Here is a 20564-nt window from a genome sequence, read left to right as displayed (position 1 = left end):
CTGTCACAACAGGTTCTGCTCAAAAGTCTGTCCCCAGCTTTCTTACTGGCCCCTTTAAGCACTAAAATGCCACCAGAAGGTCTCCCTGGAGCCTTCTCCAGGCTGAAAATCTCCAACTCTCAACCTGGCCTCTCAGCAGAGGTCTTCCACCCCTTGGACCTCTTCTGTGTCCACTTCTGCACATTAACACCTGCACACCTAGGTGGATCTTACCATCCACACACAACCAATCAAGAGCTCCCAAAAAACATCTTTCCTTCTCCAGAAGGGAGCTTCATGTGATGTATGAAAATACACGAGCATGAACAGCAATTGTAGCCCAGATTACTTTAATGTCCTGCAATCTTGTTATTGCTCATCTCTGTGTGGAGGGTTTGTTGTGGGGTTTTTTTCTTATACAGAAGGCAGCTGGGGGTCAATTTACAACATTTAGTTTTGAAAGTGAAGTGACAAATCCTCAGCCCTGAGGCAGAGCCACTGTTCACTCAGACCTCACCTTTCAAGGGCTGTGTATTAACTATGATCAAGTATTTGTGCTTCTTTGCCAGGAAACTTTCCAAGTCAGAAAAACAGCCTCTGAATTACTGAAGAGTTGAGTCTCTTTTTTATTTCCAGAGCCTTTTGTTTAAGAAGAAAACCCAGCAGGTAGCTGAACCAAGAGGCTGTGCTAAGGAGCACTCTACAAGGCTCACCACCAGTGCTGGGTGACGCCGCCAAGCAGCACAGCCATGTGCATGCCGTGTTGAGAGAGGCTGGGTTTATTGCCTATCCTTAGAAGTTCAAGTGCTTTTAAATACAGAAATTAAATTACTATTATTCTTCCAGTGAGAGATGTGACAGGAACAGGGCAGGGAGACTGATTTCCTTCACTCAGGAGCACTCCAGCACCTGGCTGACCAAGCCTTTATGTTATGACGGTGGGACCGGTGCGGCCGGTTCTCTCATGGAGCTGGGAGAGTTTCAGTGCAATGGAAATGAGCGGTGCCAGCATGACCTGCAGAAAGGAAAGAGATGGCTCAGAGCTACCAGGCACGCACAGCCACGTCCACCCTTCCCTCACCAGAGTCTGCTGTCATTCCTGGGCACCCACAGCTCAGTGCTGCTGATGGAGGAACTGCTCCAGCAGGAGGTACAGTGAAGCAACGGATGCCATGTTACACCAGTAACACAGCTCCAATCCCAGCTGCACCATGGTCACAGGACACTGAAATCCCTGCTTTAGTTCATGAGATTTTTTTTCCCAGTCTCTTTGTCAATAGTGGCACAGGAAGTTAATCACAAAGAGTTCTGAGGTTGTTTGCTGGGGACTATAAAATGATTCTTTTCCTCCTGTGCCTACAAGAGAAGTCAACAGCATTTTTAACTGATGCTGTAAAAAATAGCTAGGATTAGTACAGGACAGGTCAGTGATACCTGATAGGCAGCCACATCCTTTTACTCTTTTTTTATTTTTGTAGAGTTGTTTCCCAACTGGGTGTAGGAGTGAGTTCATTTATCCTTAATGAGGCAACATTTCAACCTGAATCATAGAATGGCTTTGGTTGGAAAACACCTTTAAGATCGAGTCCAACCATTTCCTAACTCCACCAAGTCTGGTGCTAAGCCATGTCCCTCAGCACCGCATCTCTGCCTCTTTTAAACATCTCCAGGGATGGGGATTCAACCATCTCCCTGAAGAGCCTGTTCCAGTCTTTTAGAGCCCTTTCAGGGAAGAAGTTTCTTCTAATGCCCAACTTAAACTTCCCCTGGTGCAACTTGAGGCTATTTCCTCTTGTCCTATCACTTGTTACTAGGGAGAAGGTGAAGCCAGGACTGAATCCATGTCCTCTCCCACCTGAATCCAGCCATGGATGTCTCACAAGCAAACAGGAAAACTCATGTGCAAGTGCACTTGTTCCACACTGATAATTTCACTGATAATTTGATCTGTTCTTCACTGATAATTTGATCTGTTTATACTGGGATTAAAGACACCAAATCCCTTGCTCCCAGGGTCCCTGGAGCACCTCCACAAAGCTCTGAACGCAGCAGTGCTAAGCAAAGTTTTAAGTGTTTCAGGCAGGCTGGGAGGCAGTGGTGCCACAAAGGAGATGTGACACTTACCTGTGGGTCTTGATGTATCTTCTGAGCATCCTTCTCATAGCTGTCGATGTAGAGCCGCACGGTAGCCCCAGCACTGCCGGTACCGCTCAGTCTGAAGATGATGCGGGAGCCATCCGAGAAGATGAGCCGCAGGCCCTGGTAAGAGAGAAGGGATGAGAAGAGCCTCTCAGCTCTGTTCCTCTTGGGGTATTAAGGTACTCCCCACGAGATCCAGCATGACACAATCACCAAGCTCCAACTCTTCAGAGCTCAATATCTTCTCCCCTCATCCTGGAGGAGCTACCATCCCTCCTAAACCACCCTGGAGAACCTGCCAGAGCTCCTGGACAGGAAGCACATTGCTGCTGTAAGGTCCTTCACCCCAGTGCTTGCTTGGAAACAAGAGCTAGGGACTGACTCTGTCAGACACGGAATTACCAGCCCACTGATTTTCCACCCAAACAGGACATTAGGACACTGCTTGGCCACTCCACAGGCAAGCCAGTGATTCCTGCAGGACTTCTCCATTATTCTTTCACAATTCCTGGGCTTTCTCATCCTGCTGTCAAAGGCATCCATCCACAGGACATTTTTATTTCAGTAATCTCTGGTGACAGGTTGCTCATCTCGCATGGATTTAATACCCCCATGACTTCTGGAGCCTGGAACTCAGTCTCCTGGCACAGCCACTCTGCTCAGCTGTCTGCCCTCCTGGGGACATGCACATGAGTGCCATCACCTTAGAGCACCTAGGAAGGACTCACCTACAGCAGCCTGGGATCTGGTAATAGAGACAAGACACTACCTGAACGGGAGCCTCGTGCTCCACTTTTGACCCTTTCTTCAGCACAACCCACATCTTGGCTGCTGATTGCCCAAAGGATTCCCTTACCTCAACCCCATTTCTCCTTCCCCTTTAGGGTGGCTGTAGGGAAGCTCTGCTCCCCTCCAGCTCTCCAAGGCAGCAAGGCAGAAATTTCCCTTCATGAAGGGTAAGATCCCACCAACAAACATAGGGCAGAAATGTTTTTTCCAAGGGACAAACACAATGGTTGACTTTAAAGCAGGTGGAAATCCAATGGGCAAAGATTAAGCCCAAAATATAGAGCCCAACACTGCTCTGAGGTCATGTTTGGCCCAGGCAAGGCTCTGCCCACCTGGTTTCTGGAGACACTTCCATCCACGGGATCATTGTACTCAAAGTTATCAGCTTTCTCCACTGTGTAGACTTTGTCACCACTTGATAGCTGCTTCCCCACAAAGGAGCGGTCAAACATCAAGGTCTCCAGATCCTTCATCATTTTGTTCGCTGCATCTGCATCCACCTCTTCGTAGTCATACCTACAAGCAGTCACCACAAAACCCAGATTAGGAATGAGTAGCGATGTTTTGTGATTTCAACTCTATGGTCTGCTCCATAAATGTTCTTCATTCCCTTCCTGGAGGAGAGGACAGGAGAAGAAAGGAGATTTGTGAGCAGCAATGCAGCCAGAATCCAACACAAACCCATGGGATGTGCTGGGCCCTGGAGGGTGGAACACAGGGCAGAGGTAAGCATGAGGTGTCAGGAGCGCTTTCCCCACCTGGTGAAGAAGTTCCTGCCATATTTCTGCCAGTGATCCTTCATGATGTCCTCCACGCTTTGCTTGCGGGTGGCTAGGATGGACAGCCAAGCCAGGACAGCCCACAGCCCGTCCTTCTCACGGATGTGGTCGGAGCCTACAGGGAGCAGAAACACATTTCCCACCTCCTTTCACGCAAGAGTCTGTGCTAGGGCCCTACCTTGTCTTCTCCATCCAACTGGCAGCCATACAAACTCACAAATGGAAGGCATTTGGTGAGCTCCATCCCTGCTGTAAACTGTTCAAGATATCATCTGCTTTTAGCTGGAGCCCAAATAAAACATTCAGCCCCTTTTCACACACACATACACACAGAGACACACACACACACATTGTTCACAGATCCTTAACGCTGTTCCCAAGGAAGTCAAGGGGGAATGCACAGTAAAAAGGTCATCATCCAAAAAAGAATAAAGGCCAAAGCAACAGAACAGCTCAGGAAGGACTAACATCAACCTCTTCAAGCAGCTGTCACATACTGTCAGCCAAACCAGCCTGCTCTCATCAGCACAGATCCTGGCAGAGCACCAAGAAAAATGTCAGCTCTGGCTCTCAAACCAGACCCAACAGCCCTGAAATGATGCTGCAATAGAGAGAGGAGCAGCTTGGTGAACAGCAAACAGCTCAAGGAGGGACTTGTGTGTGCCTGCTCTCAGTGCTACACAGACTATGAAAGTGCCTGGTTTGGCTAGGAGATGTTCCCCCAAAGAAAGCACTGCATGGAGAGCAGGACACCCTGGCAGCCCAACCTTGTCCTAGAACACACTGGAGAGGGGCTGACAGTGACCAGGCACGGACTGCACAGGACCCAAGGCCCTCAGGAAACCTGAGAGGGTGCTGCAGCTTAGCCAGCACCCCCAACACCTAAATTAAACAAGGGATCAGGTGGCAGCCCAGAATACATCCAGCCCAGACTCCATGCTTTTGGCTTGTGAGTTCAGCACCATGCACCAATGCACAGCTCCTCAGTTTTATCTTCTGAGCTCTGGACAACCTCCAAATAGGTATTAATGAAATCCCAGGGAGCCAGGGAATGCCTGCTAATGGAGAGAGCACTCCAGAGCTGCCATTTTCCCCTCTCGAGAACTGCCAGAGTGGGCAATCACCTGGGGAAAAGGGCTGGGGGCTGGAGCAGGGGTTACCAGGCTCCTTGCACAAATCCCACCATTGTGGGCGCAGCGATAAATTCTCCTTGGGGTCCTTTATGGTGGGGAGAGCTGCAGGGAGGTGACGGAGAGGAATGCTAAATAAACACAAGTCCCCTGTGATGTATCAACTTATGGCTGGAATGAAACAGCCAAGAAAGCAAGCAGGAATTCTGTCATGTCGCATTACTCTAATTGCTCCTGGACTCCAGTCCCACCGGGTCACAGTTTGTTTCAATTTTTACTGGGGTCTATTTGGCTGCTCCTTCACCTCTCTCCCCGTCACCACTCACATTCTGTCCAGCTCCAAACAGCTCCTCATTAACTTGCTATCAACCAACCTCCCTCACCCCTTATTCATTCCTTGAAGTGCATTTACCAGAGGGACAAACCCCTTTTGCTGTACAGGGAGAGTCCAACATTCCTGGGCCCTTTCTTAATCTGTCCCCCTCCCCCCAAACTGCTTCAGTCCCAGGCCTCTCAGATGTGATGCTGCATGGCCAAACTCTCCAACCCCTCTCACAGCCCCTGCTGCAAACAGAATCAGTCACTTTTATTTGTAATGTAGTCACCTACTGGGGGATGGAAAGGAACTATGAGCTCATTGCTCATACAATAAAAGATGGAAACCATTTTAGAGCTGCTCATTAGAGTCCATCTTCCATCAGCAGCCCCATGAATCACTTGCTGTTTTCTGTTTGTATTTATTTCCTGAAATGCCCCCTCATTAGCCAAAGTCCACAACATCGACTTAATGCACGCTGAAATCACTTGGGGCAAAACTCCAACAGCTTTCTTCACTCACCATTTGCTTCAAGATTTCTTTACAGAGATGCCATGTTTGCCCTTTTCCTTCAAACCTGAGGCCAAATCCCATGTATCAGAGTAGCAGCTGACTGAGAAAATATTGACACTGAAGACTGCTTCCACCCCACAGCCCCTCTGCTGTCACCAGAGCGTGTCAATGTGACGGCATTTCATCGGAATTATCATAGAATTCCAGGTTGGAAGTGACCTCCAGGTTCATCTAGTCCAACCTTTATGTGCCTGCTCCTGCCAGTTGGCATTCTCTCAGCTACAGGAGATCTGGGATCATCCTTTCACACCACTGCACACCTCAGTGCCACAAAGCACTTAATTTTAGGTGCTTGGGGATTTAAGGCTGTCTGGGCTCTGCGAGGAACCCACACACAGGCTAAAATGTTCTTCTGAAATACGGGGTGGTGGAATGAAAGAATGCAAGGTCTGAGCCTGGAATCATCCAGCCTAAATTCCCTCAAGAGCCTGTGCCTTGTGTGTCCTTCCAGCAATCCCCAATCTCCAGAGATCAGGGAAAACAAGACCTCAGGAAGAATTCAGACCAGATAAAACTCATAGACTAATTGTGTATGAATTAGGTGCACGCAGAGAAGGTCCTGTCTCCACAGTCAGGACAATAAAACCATGGTGGTAGATGCCATGGAAGATGTCAGAAGCTGCTAAGGCCTCCTGGGAGCAGTGAATGTTTTGGGCACACCACTCTAATGTGGAGCAAACTCTGCTCATTTCAACTTCCCTGCACAAATAACAGTTTTGTGTCACGTGCACCCCCCTAGTAAATTCCTTGTGATGTTCACTTTGTTTCTTAGTAACCTAATAACTCGCTCAGACTGTTCAAAGGCAAGTGTTAATTTAAACTTTATAAATCATACCTTGTTTTTAGAACAGGAAAATGAGGGCCCTATTAAAGCTCAGAGATTTAATAGTGACCTGAAACCTTCCCTAATAAAACTGCATGCTCCAAACCATATTTCTTTCCAGAAATGAAAACATTTAGAAGGTTTTCCTGGCCACCAAGAGTTGAAAAATACATTTAACACTGCACTTAATCCCCACAGATTCAACGACCGGGCTAGTAAAGAGGCCCTTAGACTTCCTGCCTATCTGCAGATGCCTTCCTAAATAACTGAGAGGAGAACTAGCTCTTGCCTGACAAAGCTTTTAGCATTGTGTTTGTTCCCACCAGTGATTCTTACAAGCTTTTATTAAGTTTTATGATTTTAGAAGCATTAACTACTTCACATGAAAGACAAATTCCAAGCTGCCCAGCACAATGAAGGAATAATAGGAAGGAAGAAGAGAAACAATCCCACCCCTAGTGAACTCAGGAACAGTGACTTACCAGTACCAAAGCTTTCCTCCCCACACAGAGACAGCTTGTTTGCATCCATCAAGTTTCCAAAGAACTTCCATCCAGTTGGAGTTTCATACAAAGCAATCTTGGTAGCATGGGCCACCCTTCAAAGGTAAGGTCAAGTCACATCTCAGACGGACTCTCAGCACTCCCATGTGAAATACTGCAGCACAAGCTGTGGTTGCTACCAAGCACTGATCTTGGGCTAACACTGAAGGCAGGTCTTGCCACTCTTTAGGTTTGCACAGGAATCCTCTGCTTTAACCTAGGTTTAATGTCTGGGGAATGAGTGGGATGCACAACTAAAGAGCAGGTATAAACACACAGCTCTTCTAGAGACACCAAATGAGTGACAGAAACTCTCTCTGAACCCCTCTCCCTTCCCAACGGGGAAAAGAAAGGGAACAAGAGAGAGAGGCTTAACAGAGAGAGACTGTCGTTCATTTAGTGCCCAGACCAGCTCTACCCCTTGACAATCTCACAGGTTCACAGATTGCATTGGGTTGGAAGGAACCCTCAAAGGTCATCTTCTTGTCCAACCCCCCTGCAGTCAGCAAAGACATCTTCAACTAGATCAGGCTGCCCAGGGCCACATCAAGTCTGATCTAGAATGTCTCCAGGGATGGAGCCTCAACCACCATATCTGGGCAATCTGTTTCAGTATTTTACCACTCTCATTGTGAAAAACTTTATTCTGGTGTCTAAGCATTATCTCAAAGCATTAAACAAAGAATCACTACCAAATTAACAAAACAGGGGTGGGGAGGATCATTTGTTTGGGTTTCTCTGCAGAGAAGAGCCAAAAGCAGAGCCCAGCTCCGGTCCCAAAGAGGATTTAATTCATTAAACTCCTCTGGCAGCCAGCCCACAGCAGCCCTGGCACTGCTTCCTGCATACAGACACCTCAGCACAGACATCACAAAGGGCCCCAGTGCAGACAGCTCCAGCAGGAGGTAGAGGGGTTGGGTGGTACCTGTCAAGAGCCCCGCTGGTGGGCATGCTGCGGGCAAAGCCGCGGACTCCAGTCTGCTGGAAGTAGGGGATGCTGAAGATGTTGGCAGCAATGACAGCGACGGAGTCGGAGGGGTTGACAAAGAAGCCGTGCTTCCCCAGGATCATGTTGCGGTCCTGCCGGGGAAGAGAGGGCAATGCTCAGCCCTGCTTAGTGCAGAAAGGCTGCAGCAGTGGAGGCTGTGCTGCTTGGCAGGCACAGCCCATAAAGCCGCAGCTCAGAGAGGCTTTTGATTGAAATAAATCCTTATGAGACAGCTAACCAGCAGCACCTGCACAGTATTTCACCTTCCTGCTGATTTTTCACAGCTTTTAAAGCTACTTAAACACACTTTGGACTTCATTACTAACATGGCAGCCAGCTATTGCCATGGTGGCGAGCTACAGCAAGTGGGTTGCTTCTATTTGCAATTACAGAAAGGAGAGAGGGAGAAGAAAGACCTTCACCTTCCTCCTCCTCAGCTCAAAAGCAGCTGAGCAGTCAAAGAATCACAGAATCATAGAATTGTTTTGGTTGGAGGAGATCTTTAAGACCATGTAGTCCAGCCATTAACCCAACACTGCCAGGTCTTCACCGAACCCTCAGCACATCTCCACGGCTTTTCAATCCCTCCAGGGATGGAGACTCCACCACTGCCCTGGGCAGCCTGTTCCTGGGCTTGACAACCCTTTTGGGGAAGAAATTGTTCCTCATGCCCAACCTAAACCTGGTGCAACCTGAGGCTGTTTCCTTTTAACAAAACAGAGCAGCCCATTTACCCCATCTCCATCAAAGGCAGCTCCAAAGTCATACTCTCCTGTCTTCATGGTCTGGACCAGGTCAGCAGCATAGGTTAAGTTGGGGTCAGGATGGTGGCCACCAAAGTCCTCTAGTGGGGTGCAGTTCACAGCTGAATTTGCTGGGGCTCCGAGCTCCTCACACAGGATCTTTTTCACATAAGGGCCCACAACTATCACAGCAAAACAAGGAGAGGACACAGGTCAGCCTCTGCCCTCAGGCAGCTCTGCAGGAGCCACAGAACCACCCAAGCCTCCAGTCTGCTCATTTTGGGTCAGTTTTCGTGGTTTATTGTGCTAAAGCCCAAGCACTCACATCAAAAGCCCCAAGCAGCACATAGGTGTGCTTCAGTCTGATCCACCCTGGCACACAAGCTCCTGCCAAAGCAAGCTCTTCAGCTGAGAGGCTGTCTCACCAAACAAGACCATTCATGGCTTTGGGTGAGGAGGAGCCTGTTCCAGGGACTCAGCCTGTGAGCCAAGATCCCACTGTGAAGGGCTTAAGCACTGTGGTTCTGTTCCAACAGAACAAGCTGCATGTGTGATTCACAGCCCACCAGCAGTACTGCAGCAGGTACTGCTCTTCCAACACTAATGATGGAGACAACAAAAAATAAGTGAGCATAGGAAGGGGAGTGGTGTGGTGACAGGAGAAACACGGTGCTAAGAAAGCTGGGGTGCTCCTGACAGTGTCTACTGAAAGAGACTCACAAGCTTGGCTTAGATGTTAAATTATATCAAACAGTCTAAAGGTCCCATTTTTGTATTCAAATATCCTTGGCCAGACTTTGCCTAATTGCTGTGACCTCCATGGGACAATGACTGATGTAAAGTCTGCAAGGGCAGCTCAGATCACACCATCAGCACTAACCTCTGCCTCTCAGATGTGGATTGTGGAGAGCACACTCCCCCCAAACCCCAAATATTTCCCCAAGTCCAAATATTCAACAAGAAAATGTAAAGCCACAAAAGGTTTGCCTGCAAAAATTAAAAAGCAATTATTTTACTACCAGGAAATAAAAGTCCAAGTGATGCATATAAACACCCTAAAACCTTTCCCTGAAGCTGGTGCCAAAGCCCTGGGGACACTTGGCCCAGCACAGTGCCTCAAACCTGAGTCCACCCATACCTCCATGCATAGCATCTATGCGAATCTTCAGGTGGTTCTTCCCTGAAAGCAGTTCCTTTAAGGCATTGAAGTCAAAGATGTTCCTCAGCATATTTGCATAAGCTTCTACTGAGTCCACAATCTCCACTGGAGAAAAAGAGTCAACAGAGAACAACTCTCAGAGTCTGAAATCATTGTAGAAATGTTGCTGTCCATGGCAGAGTGATGACAACCCTTAGTGCAAAGGGCCAGGGCTTGGCATAAACCCTTTAAACACCCCAAAGAAACATTTCACAATGGTCCTATATCATAAAGTCATAGAACTGTTTCAGTTGGAAAAGCCCTCTAAGATCACTGAGTCCAACCTTCAACCTGGGATCACTATGGCCATTAAACCATGTCCCAAAGTGCCACATGTTTCTTGAACACCTTCAGGGATGGTGACTCCATGACCTCCCTTTCCATCTGAAGAATTTAATTAGAGGCAGTCATTGCTAATGGGGCTAGAAACCAGATGGACCAATAAAATTCTTAGGGCAAACACTGTTCCCTGTTCCAGCTTCTTTTAGATGGTTCAGTCCCACTCTGTTTACCTGGAGAGTGAGACCAAGTTAAAGGGGGCAGAAAAAGTAGATAGAAATAAAAAGCAGGTCAAATTTCCACCAATGACAACACAAACTGTGCCTCTAAGAGCCTGAAAAAATTGTCCCTTGTGACTACAAGCAACACAAAGACAGAGCCATGAAGAGCTCATTAACATGATCTAGTTGGAGATGTCCCTGCCCATTACAGGGAGGTTGGACAAGATGACCTTCGAGGGTCTCTTCCAACCTGAGGTGTTCTATGATCAAAACAGAAATGGGGTCTAAGAAAAACACCAACTTTTACCATCTTTTAATGTATACATTTTTTAATTCCAAAGCTCAGGGTGCCAGGAGATGATAAAAACATTCTTGTCCTAAATGTTTTACAAGTCTTTTTTTAATGCATCTTCATATTTCACTGCTGACAAAAGTCATGTGTGAAACGTAATGGCTTTTCCACTCCCCAAGAGTGGGAGTTTCCCATTCCCCATGGGAAACCATGGCAGGGGGAAAATCAGTTACACAAATTAAACACTAACAGTAGGATCTTTCCTCAGGAAAATGCCCTTTAACTGCAGAGTTTGCAACCTTACAGACAAAATAGTCTCTGAAAGTTGGACTTGATGGTTTTAAAGACCTCTTCCAAACGAAAAAACTCTACGATTTTGAAGAACTTTGATGGATCAGATTCACCTCCTGAAGAACAACCTTTCAAATGACAGAAACTGCATCTGCACAAGAAAGTATCTGCACAAGGTAAGATGTAGGCCAAAAGAAAAAGCAAAGCCAGGATGCCAGGGTGACCAAAAGTGATGTCCTTGCTTGGTTTACCCAGGAGATGAGGAGAGGTCAGAATGGCTATGCCAGTCCTTTAGAGAGACCAAATGTCCTTACCTGCTCCATGGCAGGTCCACACTAACTCCAGCAGAAAGGAAACTTTCTAAGAAGAAGAAGAGTTATTTACCTGTAAATGGTTTAAATTTGTTCTCCAGGTCAAACTGCTGTTTTCCAATGGTGCTCAGGTCCACCTGGAGATCTGGGCAGATTGCATATTCTTCAATCTTCTTGCTGATCTGGAAAATTTTGTCCGTGATACCTTCTGGAGCAGGACCTGAAAGATAAAACAGGCAAGGGGGAAGATGTTAAGGAATCAGACTGCAAGAAGAGTGTGATTCAGAAGCACGGGAAGAGATCTGGAGCTGGCAACATCTCCCTTGAAGAGGAGTATCAAGGGGCAGATCAATCATCTGCTCTGTGCAGGGAAACCCATTGCTGAGGGCACTGAACCTCTGTGATACTACAACAGTTAAATTAGGTTCCTTGGGGTCAACACAAGAAATGGCCAAGCAGAAACAAATGAGAATGACCTTACCTCCATTGGCAATATTAAATTTAATGCCAAAGTCCCCATTGGGCCCCCCAGGGTTGTGGCTGGCTGTCAGAATGATGCCACCAATGGCTTTGATCTTCCTGATGATGCAGGACACAGCTGGGGTGGAGAGAATCCCATTCTGCCCAATGACCAAGCGGCCGATCTGACAATTAAAGAGGAAAACAAACCTACAGTGAGGCCCAAATCCTCAGACCAGCAAAACTGCCACCCCCAAAATGCAGGTAAGGCAGAGGTGTGTTGAGGGCAGAGGTGCTGCTTCTCTGCAGCCAAACAAGTTGTTCCTGGGAGGCTGCCAAAGCTCCTCTCTGTATCTCATGAAGGTCAACACCTAACCCTTTCCTGTTGTGCCTTTTTAGCATTTTCCTTTGTAAATGCTGCAGCTCAGCTGGACATGGCAAATTGCATTGAAGAGCTGAGCTTTCCAGAGGCATCTAAACAACAACCAAAGAAACCCCCAAACCCCTTTGGCTATGATCTGGAACTTTGCTTTCAAAAGGCACAATGGGACTGAGAGAGGCCAAATCAGAACAAAAATTGAACAACATCACTATGCCCACAGAAGCAGCTGCACACCCTCTTACTCACAGCATGTAACAAACCTCCTGTTCACAACTACAGACTGAATCCAGACCAATGTGGTAACAATGCAAGGTAATCAGGACCTGCTTGCTCTTGCTGGAGATCACACAATTAAACAGAATCATAGAGTCACTTTGGTTGGGAAAGACCTTTCAGATCATCCAGTCCAACCTTCTCTAACTCTTCCAAGGCTGGTGCTAAACCACATCCCCCAGCACCACATCTCTGTCTCTCATAAACACCTCTAGGGATGGGGATTTAACCACCTCCCCGGGGAACCTGCTCCAGCGGTTGAGAACCCTTTCAGTAAAGACTTTTCTTCTAACACCCAACCTAAACCTCCCCTGATGCAACTTCAGGCCACTTCCTCTCATCCTATCACTTGTTAATAGGGAGAAGAGACCAGCATCCCCCTGGATTCAACCTCTTTGCAGAGAGCTGTAGAGAGCCAGAAGGTCTCCCTTCAGCCTCCTTTTCTCCAGGCTAAACAACCCCAGTTCCCTTAGCCACTGCTCACAGGACTTGTTCCCTAGACCTTTCACCAGCTTTATTGCCTTTCTCTGGACCTGCTCTAGGACTTCAATGTCTTTCTTGGAGTGAGGGCCCCAAAATTGAACCCAGTACTCAAGGTGTGGGCTCACCAGTGTTGAGTAGAGGGGGACAATCCCTTCCCTACTCCTGCTGGCCACAGTATTGTTGATCCGGGCCAGGATGCTGTTGGCCTGGATGAGGATGAATTATTTTTCTGGAAGAACATGCTTCTTACTATAGCCCCAAATGAGGTGCTAGAGATTTAAAAACATACCAGACTACTCTCCATCAACTGAGGAGATCAAACAGAGAAAAGAGGAGGATTTTCATTCCACACAAGCTGAGCCAGGAAACAAAAGGCAGCACTGCCAGCCTGAAGGTGTCTGCTCAGTGCTAAGCCAAGGGCAGTGGATGACTACGATTCCTCTGCCCTGGCACTGCCTGGTGCTAAGCCCCAGCTCTGCTGCCCAGCCCTTGTTACATGCTCCAGCTGTCACAGACCAGCTGGGCAAGGGAGGTTACTGTGAAAGAACTGCACCTCTAGCAAATGATGAGCATAAACGTGAGCCAGCACCTTATCAGCTCAGAGTAAGTGCCCTTCTTTCAGCTGGCCACAGCACAGTGCCTATCTACTAGTTCATCATGACACACATTCCATCTAGAGTAGCCCAACCAACACAGGATTGCTTTTTTTGCACATTCTCAGCCTAAGCCAGCACACCTTGCTTCATGTTTTATTCCACCCTCCAAGTCTTGCTCCTTCAGTTTCACTGAGAATTAATGCAGTCTCTAGGCAACTCCTCCCTAAAACTTCTTGTGTTTCCCAGCTTCCCTTTGAGGGTCAGGTACAGCCACAACACCCTTCAGCATCGGTGCTCTGCTTGCATCACAGAAGCATAATCGCAAAATGATGTGGGTTGGAAGGGAGCTTAAAGATCATCTAGTCCAACCCCACTGCCATGGGCAGGGACACCTTCCACTCGACCAGGTTGCCCAAGGCCTCATCCAACCTGGCTTTGGACACTTCCAGAGATGGAGCATCTACAGCTTCTCTGGGCAACCTAGTCCAATGTTTCTCCATCCTCATGGGAAAGATTTTCTTCATATTACCCAATCTAAAATGAGCTTCTCCAGTTTGAAGCATCATCCCTCATCCTGTCACTTCATGCCTTTGGGTAAAGTCCCTCTCCAGCTTTCCTGTAGCCCCCTCAAATACTGGAAGGCTTGCTCTAAGGTCTCCCTGGAGCCTTCTCTTCTCCAGGCTGAACAACCCCAACTCTCTCAGCCTTTCCTCACAGCAGAGGTGCTCCAGCCCCTTGATCATCTCCGTGAAGATCAAAGGATGCAGCTGAGAACTGACAAAACTGGAGTTTCCCTCCCAAACCAAGCAGCAGCAGCAGGAGAACTGGGTGAGCACATCAGATCCACTGTCCTTACCCAACTTGTCCTCTCTGCACACCTGAAATGCAGCTTTTACATGAGCATTGCTGCTACTGCAGCAAGGAAGAAAAAAGAACAAACCCGTCCCTATACAAGCTGCTCTTTGATCTAGGGTGCCCCCTTGGCTTCCAGAGGCTTTTAGCTTTCATTCCCTGCTCATCCCATGCCAAATCCTTTGTAGTAACCACTGGAAAAGGTTGCTCAGAGTAGTACTGTGCTGAGCAATTCACACTTCATCTCTTTTCATGCCCTGGAATTTCTTATGAGAAAAATCCAAGGCTGTAATGATGTAGAAATCCCTTTCATGGAATGCTCAAAAGACACCCGTTCAGCAACAGAGCTGCTTTGTGCAGTCATTTTGGGTTACAGCATTTTGAAGCAATCCAGGCAACAATTCCACCTTGGTTTTACTGAAAGCCTCACTAAGATGCAATAAAGGAGACCTCCTGCAGTCCCTCTCCTCCCTCCAGTAGTGAAGGCTGATGCTTTCACACCAAAAACATGTTTTCCATGGCCAAGGAAGCTGGTGTCTACAGCTCCATCATGTCATCAGCACACACTTCCAGTCCTCCTCCTGTAAAAGGAATGCATCACAAGATGCACCAATCCCCTACACAAAATCCTCAATCTAAAATAGACACACTTCTGTTTATACAAGCTAGGTTAGGTGCACAAACTACCTCTGTCATCCCCTTTAACAAAATAATAATGTCAAACACACAGTGTGGTGGTACTGACACAACAAGGGTGCTCAGAACAGTTTGGAAACCTTCAACCCTCCCAGGCTTGGAGCCTCCGCAGCTTGTCTGGACACCCTGCTCCAGTGCCTCACCACCCTCATGGAGATGAATTTCCTCCTAATATCTAATCTAAATACAGCTCCATTTTGAATACATCACCCCTCACTGTTGTCACTCTATGCCTTTGTACAAAGTCCCTCTGCAGCTCTCCTGTGGCCCCCTATAACCTTTGGAGATGTTAACAGTACCTGTGTCTGCCCAGTGCAAGCAAGGAGATTTTTGCATGCTCCAAGCACAATACGCATGACCTCCTCATGGCTTTTTCTGTCTGAAAACATCCTTAGACTCATCACTTCTATTCTACAGAGCAAGATGAGCACAATGCTGGTAGCTATTAGCCAAACTGCACAAAAACAATCAATGAAAAATATCAAAACCAGCAGCAAAACTAGATTTCAGGCAGACATGCTGGAAAAACATGCATGAGAGAAGTCTCAGCGGGTGAAGAGCAGCCTAATCCCACCTTTACCAGTAGAAAATCTGTCCTCATGTCAACCAGTCCAAGCAGCAAGCCAGGCTCTTTATGTACATTTTCTATCTCTTCTACTCAGCCCATACACTGACTTCAGGGGGATACAACAAATTGTAATGCCAGAGGAATTTTTCTTCCCCAAGATGGAAAAGATCCTGATTTTAATAAAAAAGCTCTCTCCTCCTACTTGCCCATTCCCTACTAATTACCCCATTGTCATCAAGGATTTTTTTCTGTCAAATTCCTAAAAGCCAGGTCTTTCAGCTTCAAGTTTGCTCTGTAATAAGAGATCCAGGAGAGCCCTCAGAGTTTTTAATTCTTTATAAGCAGAAAGAAAGAAAGACAACTCCCCAGTGCCCAAGAGTCTTGCAGTGCACCAACCACGCCCTGCTGCAAACTTGTGCTTCCAAAATGGAGATTTCCAGCACAACCAGAGGTTGCCACTCACTTGCTAACTCTGAGCTTATTTCAGTTCTCAAAGTCCTTATTACACAGCCACCATTTCTTACCTGCTGGGAAAGAAACAGTCACCTTTTGCCTTCACCTTTGCTGAGCAGCTCAGGTGGATGCTGGAAGAGCTTCTGCTGAGCTGCCACTGAACAGGAAACCACAGCTCTACCACTTACATCACCTCTGAACACCACCAGGGATTTATCATCTGAAGAACAGACAACAAAATCCACAGGTGCCAAGAGCTTGTGGCATCTCAAAATACAAAATGAGAACACACAAAGGCAAGCAGTGTGTATTTTCCTGTGTATTCCCATGCACTTCTACCCAACTGCATCACAGAACATCACAAAGCCAACAGTAATTTCTCTACTACCAAACTGATCCTTGTTAAAAAGTTATCTATCAGCAGTTGAATAAAGCCTTGGGGGGAAAATAAAGCTCCCAGTGACTTATTTTGTTTTTCTGCATTTGTCGGCTAGACAGCTACAGGAATTGAAGCCATTTAATGTTTACCAACCCCATTGGCAGCAGCCATTTGGACTATCAGTTCCACTGCAGACTTATTAAGGTATCTCCCATCACCTCCAACTACCATAGAAGATCCTTGTCGGTCTCTTAAGTCTATGGAAAAAAAGATACTCTGGATAAAATTCTGCAAGTAGTTCATCTTGGATTCAAAATAAAAGGTCTTCTTCCGTAATCCACTGGTTCCTGGCTTCTGATCATTGTAAGGAGCTGTTGGCATGGTCACCAGAGGTAGAGGAGCGTTTTCCATGATCCTTTTTCATGCAAATGCATTGAAAAAGTAAATTAGGTCAAAATACAAAATTCAATCTTGACACCAGCAATGGCCCACCTATTAGAAGTTCAGTGAAGGCGTTGAGCACCCAAAAATAGCTCCTTGAACCTTGAGCTGCATGTAATTCTGTAACTGAAGACGTTTTCTTGCACTTGTTGTGGAGGATCAATGTCATGGGGAACACACAATTCCACACTACCCTCACTGAAAGGGCTGGGGAAAGGGCATTTTGGTCCTCTTGATCATCTTCTGTCCTCCACAGGGGCAGCTCCTCGCCATCCTGTGTTATCACCCACTGCAGAAGTGCCAGGGGAGCAGCTCGGAGCCCTTTGCTCGGACGCAGCGAGGCGCTGCCCAGCGCAGCCTCAGCGTTTTGCCAGCCAAGCAGATCTGTGCAGCAGCGCCAGGCCCTCCTGCTGTGCCCCTGGGCAGCGGCTGCCTGGGAGGTGAGCTCCAGCGGGCACGGCCCAGCTCTGCTGGAGGTATTTTGCAAAGTCTGGGGAGCTAAAGGTCACTCTGAAAATGGAAGGCAACGGATCTGTTACCTACAGTTTGCTCACACAACTCCTGCTCTGATAACCTGACTTCTCCACAGACTCCCTCTCAAACACAGGGACGTTCTCCGCAATGAACTGTGGGTCGGCACCACAAAACCTGTCAGTGGGGCTCTGAGCAATCTGCTCTAGTTGCAACTGTCCCTGCTCACCACAGAGGGATTGGGCCAGATGATCTTTCAAAGTCCCTTCAAACCTAAAGCATTCTGTGATTCTATAAATCATTTGGAAAATGACGTATGATAAAGCTACTCATTTTGGAGCAGCTTTAACACAGGCAGAAGAGACTCAAATAGACACAGTTTCATAGAACAACAGAACCACTTCAGTTGGAAAAGACATTTCAGATAATTGCTTTTTATTTGGAATTATACCTGAGTGTGAGACAATTTCAGTAACATCTTAAATTGTAAAAGCAGTGGAATACATTTCTGGGGAGTGACCAGCAGTGGCTGCTGATAGCCCTTAAAATTTCTTTATAGAATCACTTTGGTTGGAAAAGACCTCTAAGATCATCCTGTCCAACCATTCTCTAACTCTACCACTGCTGGTGCTAAACCATGTCCCTCAGCACTGTATCTCTGCCTCTTTTGAATACCTCCAGGTATAATGATTCAAACACTCCCCTGGGGGGGCTGTTCCAGTGGTTAAGAACCCTTGCAGTGAAGAAGTGTCTTCTAATTACCCAACCTTAACCTGTCCACGTGTAACTCAAGGCCATTTCTTGTTGTTCTATCAGTAGTTTCTTGAGAGAAGAGACCAGCATCCACCTGGCTTGAAACCTCCTTTCAGGGAGTTGTAGAGAGCCAAGTCTCCCCTCAATCTCCTTTTCTCCAGGCTCAACAACCCCAGCTCCCTCAGCTGCTCTGTACCAGACCTGTTCTCCAGACCCTTCACCAGCTTTATTACCTTTCTCTGAACCTGCTCCAGCACCTCAGTGTCCTTCTCATAGTGAGAGATGTCATCATCCTGAATGTGGGGAAGGTAACTCTGAATACTAGACTGAAATCAAGAGTTTCCCCCACACTTTTTCAGTAACACTCAGAGTCCTCTGTCCAAGCTGCTGGAAACAATTTATAGATATTCCTGGAGCAATTAAAGAGCATACACTTTGTAATGACTCAGTTTGTCCTGTCATTAAAAGGCAGGCAAGGAAAAAGGAGATGTGTACACAGCTGAACTGGGACCATTTAAGCAGGAGCTCACAGGACTGTTTCCTGAGGTGCTGATTCTGTCATTGATCCAAACCCAGATTTTCTTCCAAGGGGTAAAAAGATCCTGTTATATGCATCAGTGTGTTAAAATCAGGCTGGGTAATTTGCATGAGACTGAGGGGAAACTTCATGACTGAAGGCAGCAAAGTGCCTCTGGAGAGAAAGGCTCTACCTGGCCTTCTGTGAATGCATCAGCCAGGTCCCTCAAGGGTGACAAGGAGCCAGGTGAGCTTCCCCAGGGAGGAGATTCAATTCCCAAGGAAGGGGAATTTAATTCAGGTTTGCTCTCAGCAATCAAAGCTATTTGAGCCATCTTTGGGAAGGCCAAAAGCTGCTGCCCCACACAGCACCTACCCAACGGCCAAGCTCTGGCTGAAAAAAAGCCAGAACATTGTGGGGTGTTGACATGAACACACTACATGAGAATCAAACTGCCTGATCCATCCAGAGCTCTCACATCTCAGTGCTCCAAAAGCATTTTGCATGGGCTTAGAATCTTGATTCCTTAATTCCTCTCTTTTCCCCACCAAACCACACTGAAGCATGTGCACTGCAGAATTAGGACAACACAACTTTCCCACCAGCAGTGAGACTGCTGGGATATGCAGCTACACATGACTGGTTTGTGATTTATACCCCCATGCTACCTCAGCTTCCTGCAGCTGAAATGCCCTTTATTTCCAAGTAAAGGCACAGGGTTCCCTCTAGTGGCTCAGAAACCAAAATCCAGCTCCTAAAATGAGCTGATGAGCTTCACAACACAGTCCCCTGGCTGGAAAAGCCCTAAGTAACCTCTTTTCCTTGTTATACCAGTTGAGAGAAACTTACCGCCCTGAAAAATGGTGTGGCATTAGGTGACAGGAGGAGGGCATAAGCCACCTACCAGCTCTGGAGGCTTCATGGAGGAGATGTACATGGACTTACTGGCAGGAAAAAGGCTTATGGAGGGTCTGGAATTTTTCTGGCTATGTTCAAGTGCACTGAACAGAGCAATCAGACTGAAGTAAGCTGGGAGGAAGGTGCTGGTAACTAGCACTGTGCTTGCTCGCATCAGATGACACACATTCTGGGGAGCCCCAAACTGTGTCCAAAGAGACAGAGTCCTACTGACCAATGGCATCCTGGGCTGCATCAAAAGCAGCATGACCAGCAGGTCAAGAGAGCAGTGATTATGCCCCTCTGCTCTGATGAGACCTCACCTGGAGTACTGTGTCCAGCTCTGAGGTCCCCAACACAAGAAGAACATGGACCTACTGGAGCAGGTCCAGAGGAAGCCACAAAGATGATCAGAGGGCTGAAGCACATCTCATGTGAAGACAGGCTGAAAGAATTGGGGCTGTTCAGCTTGGAGAAGGAGAAGACTTCAGGAAGACCGTATAGCAGTATTTCAGTATATGAAGGGGACCTACAGGAAGGCTGGGGAAGGACTGTTTAGAAGGGCCTGTGGTGATAGGATGAGGGGTAATGGTTTGAAACTGGAGTAGGGGAGATTTAGGTTGGACATCAGGAGGAAGTTCTTCACAAAGAGAGTGATGAAAAACGAACAGGTTGCCCAGAGATATGGCTGAGGCTCCATACCTGGAGATGTTCTAAATCAGACTTGATGTGGCCCTAGGCAGCCTGATCTAGCTGAAGATGTCCCTACTGACTGCAGGGGGCGTTGGACAAGATGAGCTTTGAGCTTCCAACCCGATGCAATCTGTGAATATGTGAAAGCTCACCAAACATGGATCCTGATCACCTTAAGGACTGGAATGGAGACTAGGGATGGATCTTTCAACCTGGGAGGCTTTGCTTGGATGACTTTGATCATTACAGATCATTTGC

At 47.3% G+C, this 20564-nt stretch overlaps 1 protein-coding gene across 2 annotated transcripts in view; it reads right to left on the bottom strand.

The window, feature by feature from the left end:
• Positions 1 to 312: 312 nt before the first annotated feature.
• The window catches only part of PGM1 (phosphoglucomutase 1), a 30095-nt gene continuing 9843 nt past the window's right edge, over positions 313 to 20564 (bottom strand). Inside the window, exons 1-11 of one of the 2 annotated variants that reach the window (XM_068140804.1) lie at positions 16688 to 17201; positions 11875 to 12037; positions 11467 to 11613; positions 9940 to 10065; positions 8793 to 8983; positions 7996 to 8150; positions 7011 to 7126; positions 3666 to 3801; positions 3240 to 3423; positions 2104 to 2238; positions 313 to 994 (exon numbers count right to left, since the gene is read on the bottom strand). In XM_068140804.1, coding sequence (XP_067996905.1) covers positions 905 to 994; positions 2104 to 2238; positions 3240 to 3423; positions 3666 to 3801; positions 7011 to 7126; positions 7996 to 8150; positions 8793 to 8983; positions 9940 to 10065; positions 11467 to 11613; positions 11875 to 12037; positions 16688 to 16945 — 1701 coding nt within the window. In that variant the 5' untranslated portion in view covers positions 16946 to 17201 and the 3' untranslated portion in view covers positions 313 to 904. Of the gene's footprint in view, positions 995 to 2103; positions 2239 to 3239; positions 3424 to 3665; positions 3802 to 7010; positions 7127 to 7995; positions 8151 to 8792; positions 8984 to 9939; positions 10066 to 11466; positions 11614 to 11874; positions 12038 to 16687; positions 17202 to 20564 lie in introns of those variants that run through there. The other variant, XM_068140806.1, reaches the window with a different exon arrangement.

This window comes from Melanerpes formicivorus, unplaced genomic scaffold, assembly GCF_026170545.1.
Source record: "Melanerpes formicivorus ecotype bairdi unplaced genomic scaffold, bMelFor1.0.p_v2 SCAF_7, whole genome shotgun sequence".
NCBI classification, from domain to species: Eukaryota; Metazoa; Chordata; class Aves; order Piciformes; family Picidae; genus Melanerpes; species Melanerpes formicivorus.
The sequence above is the reverse complement of the archived record's forward strand: the minus strand, read 5'-3'. Positions and strand labels throughout refer to the sequence as shown.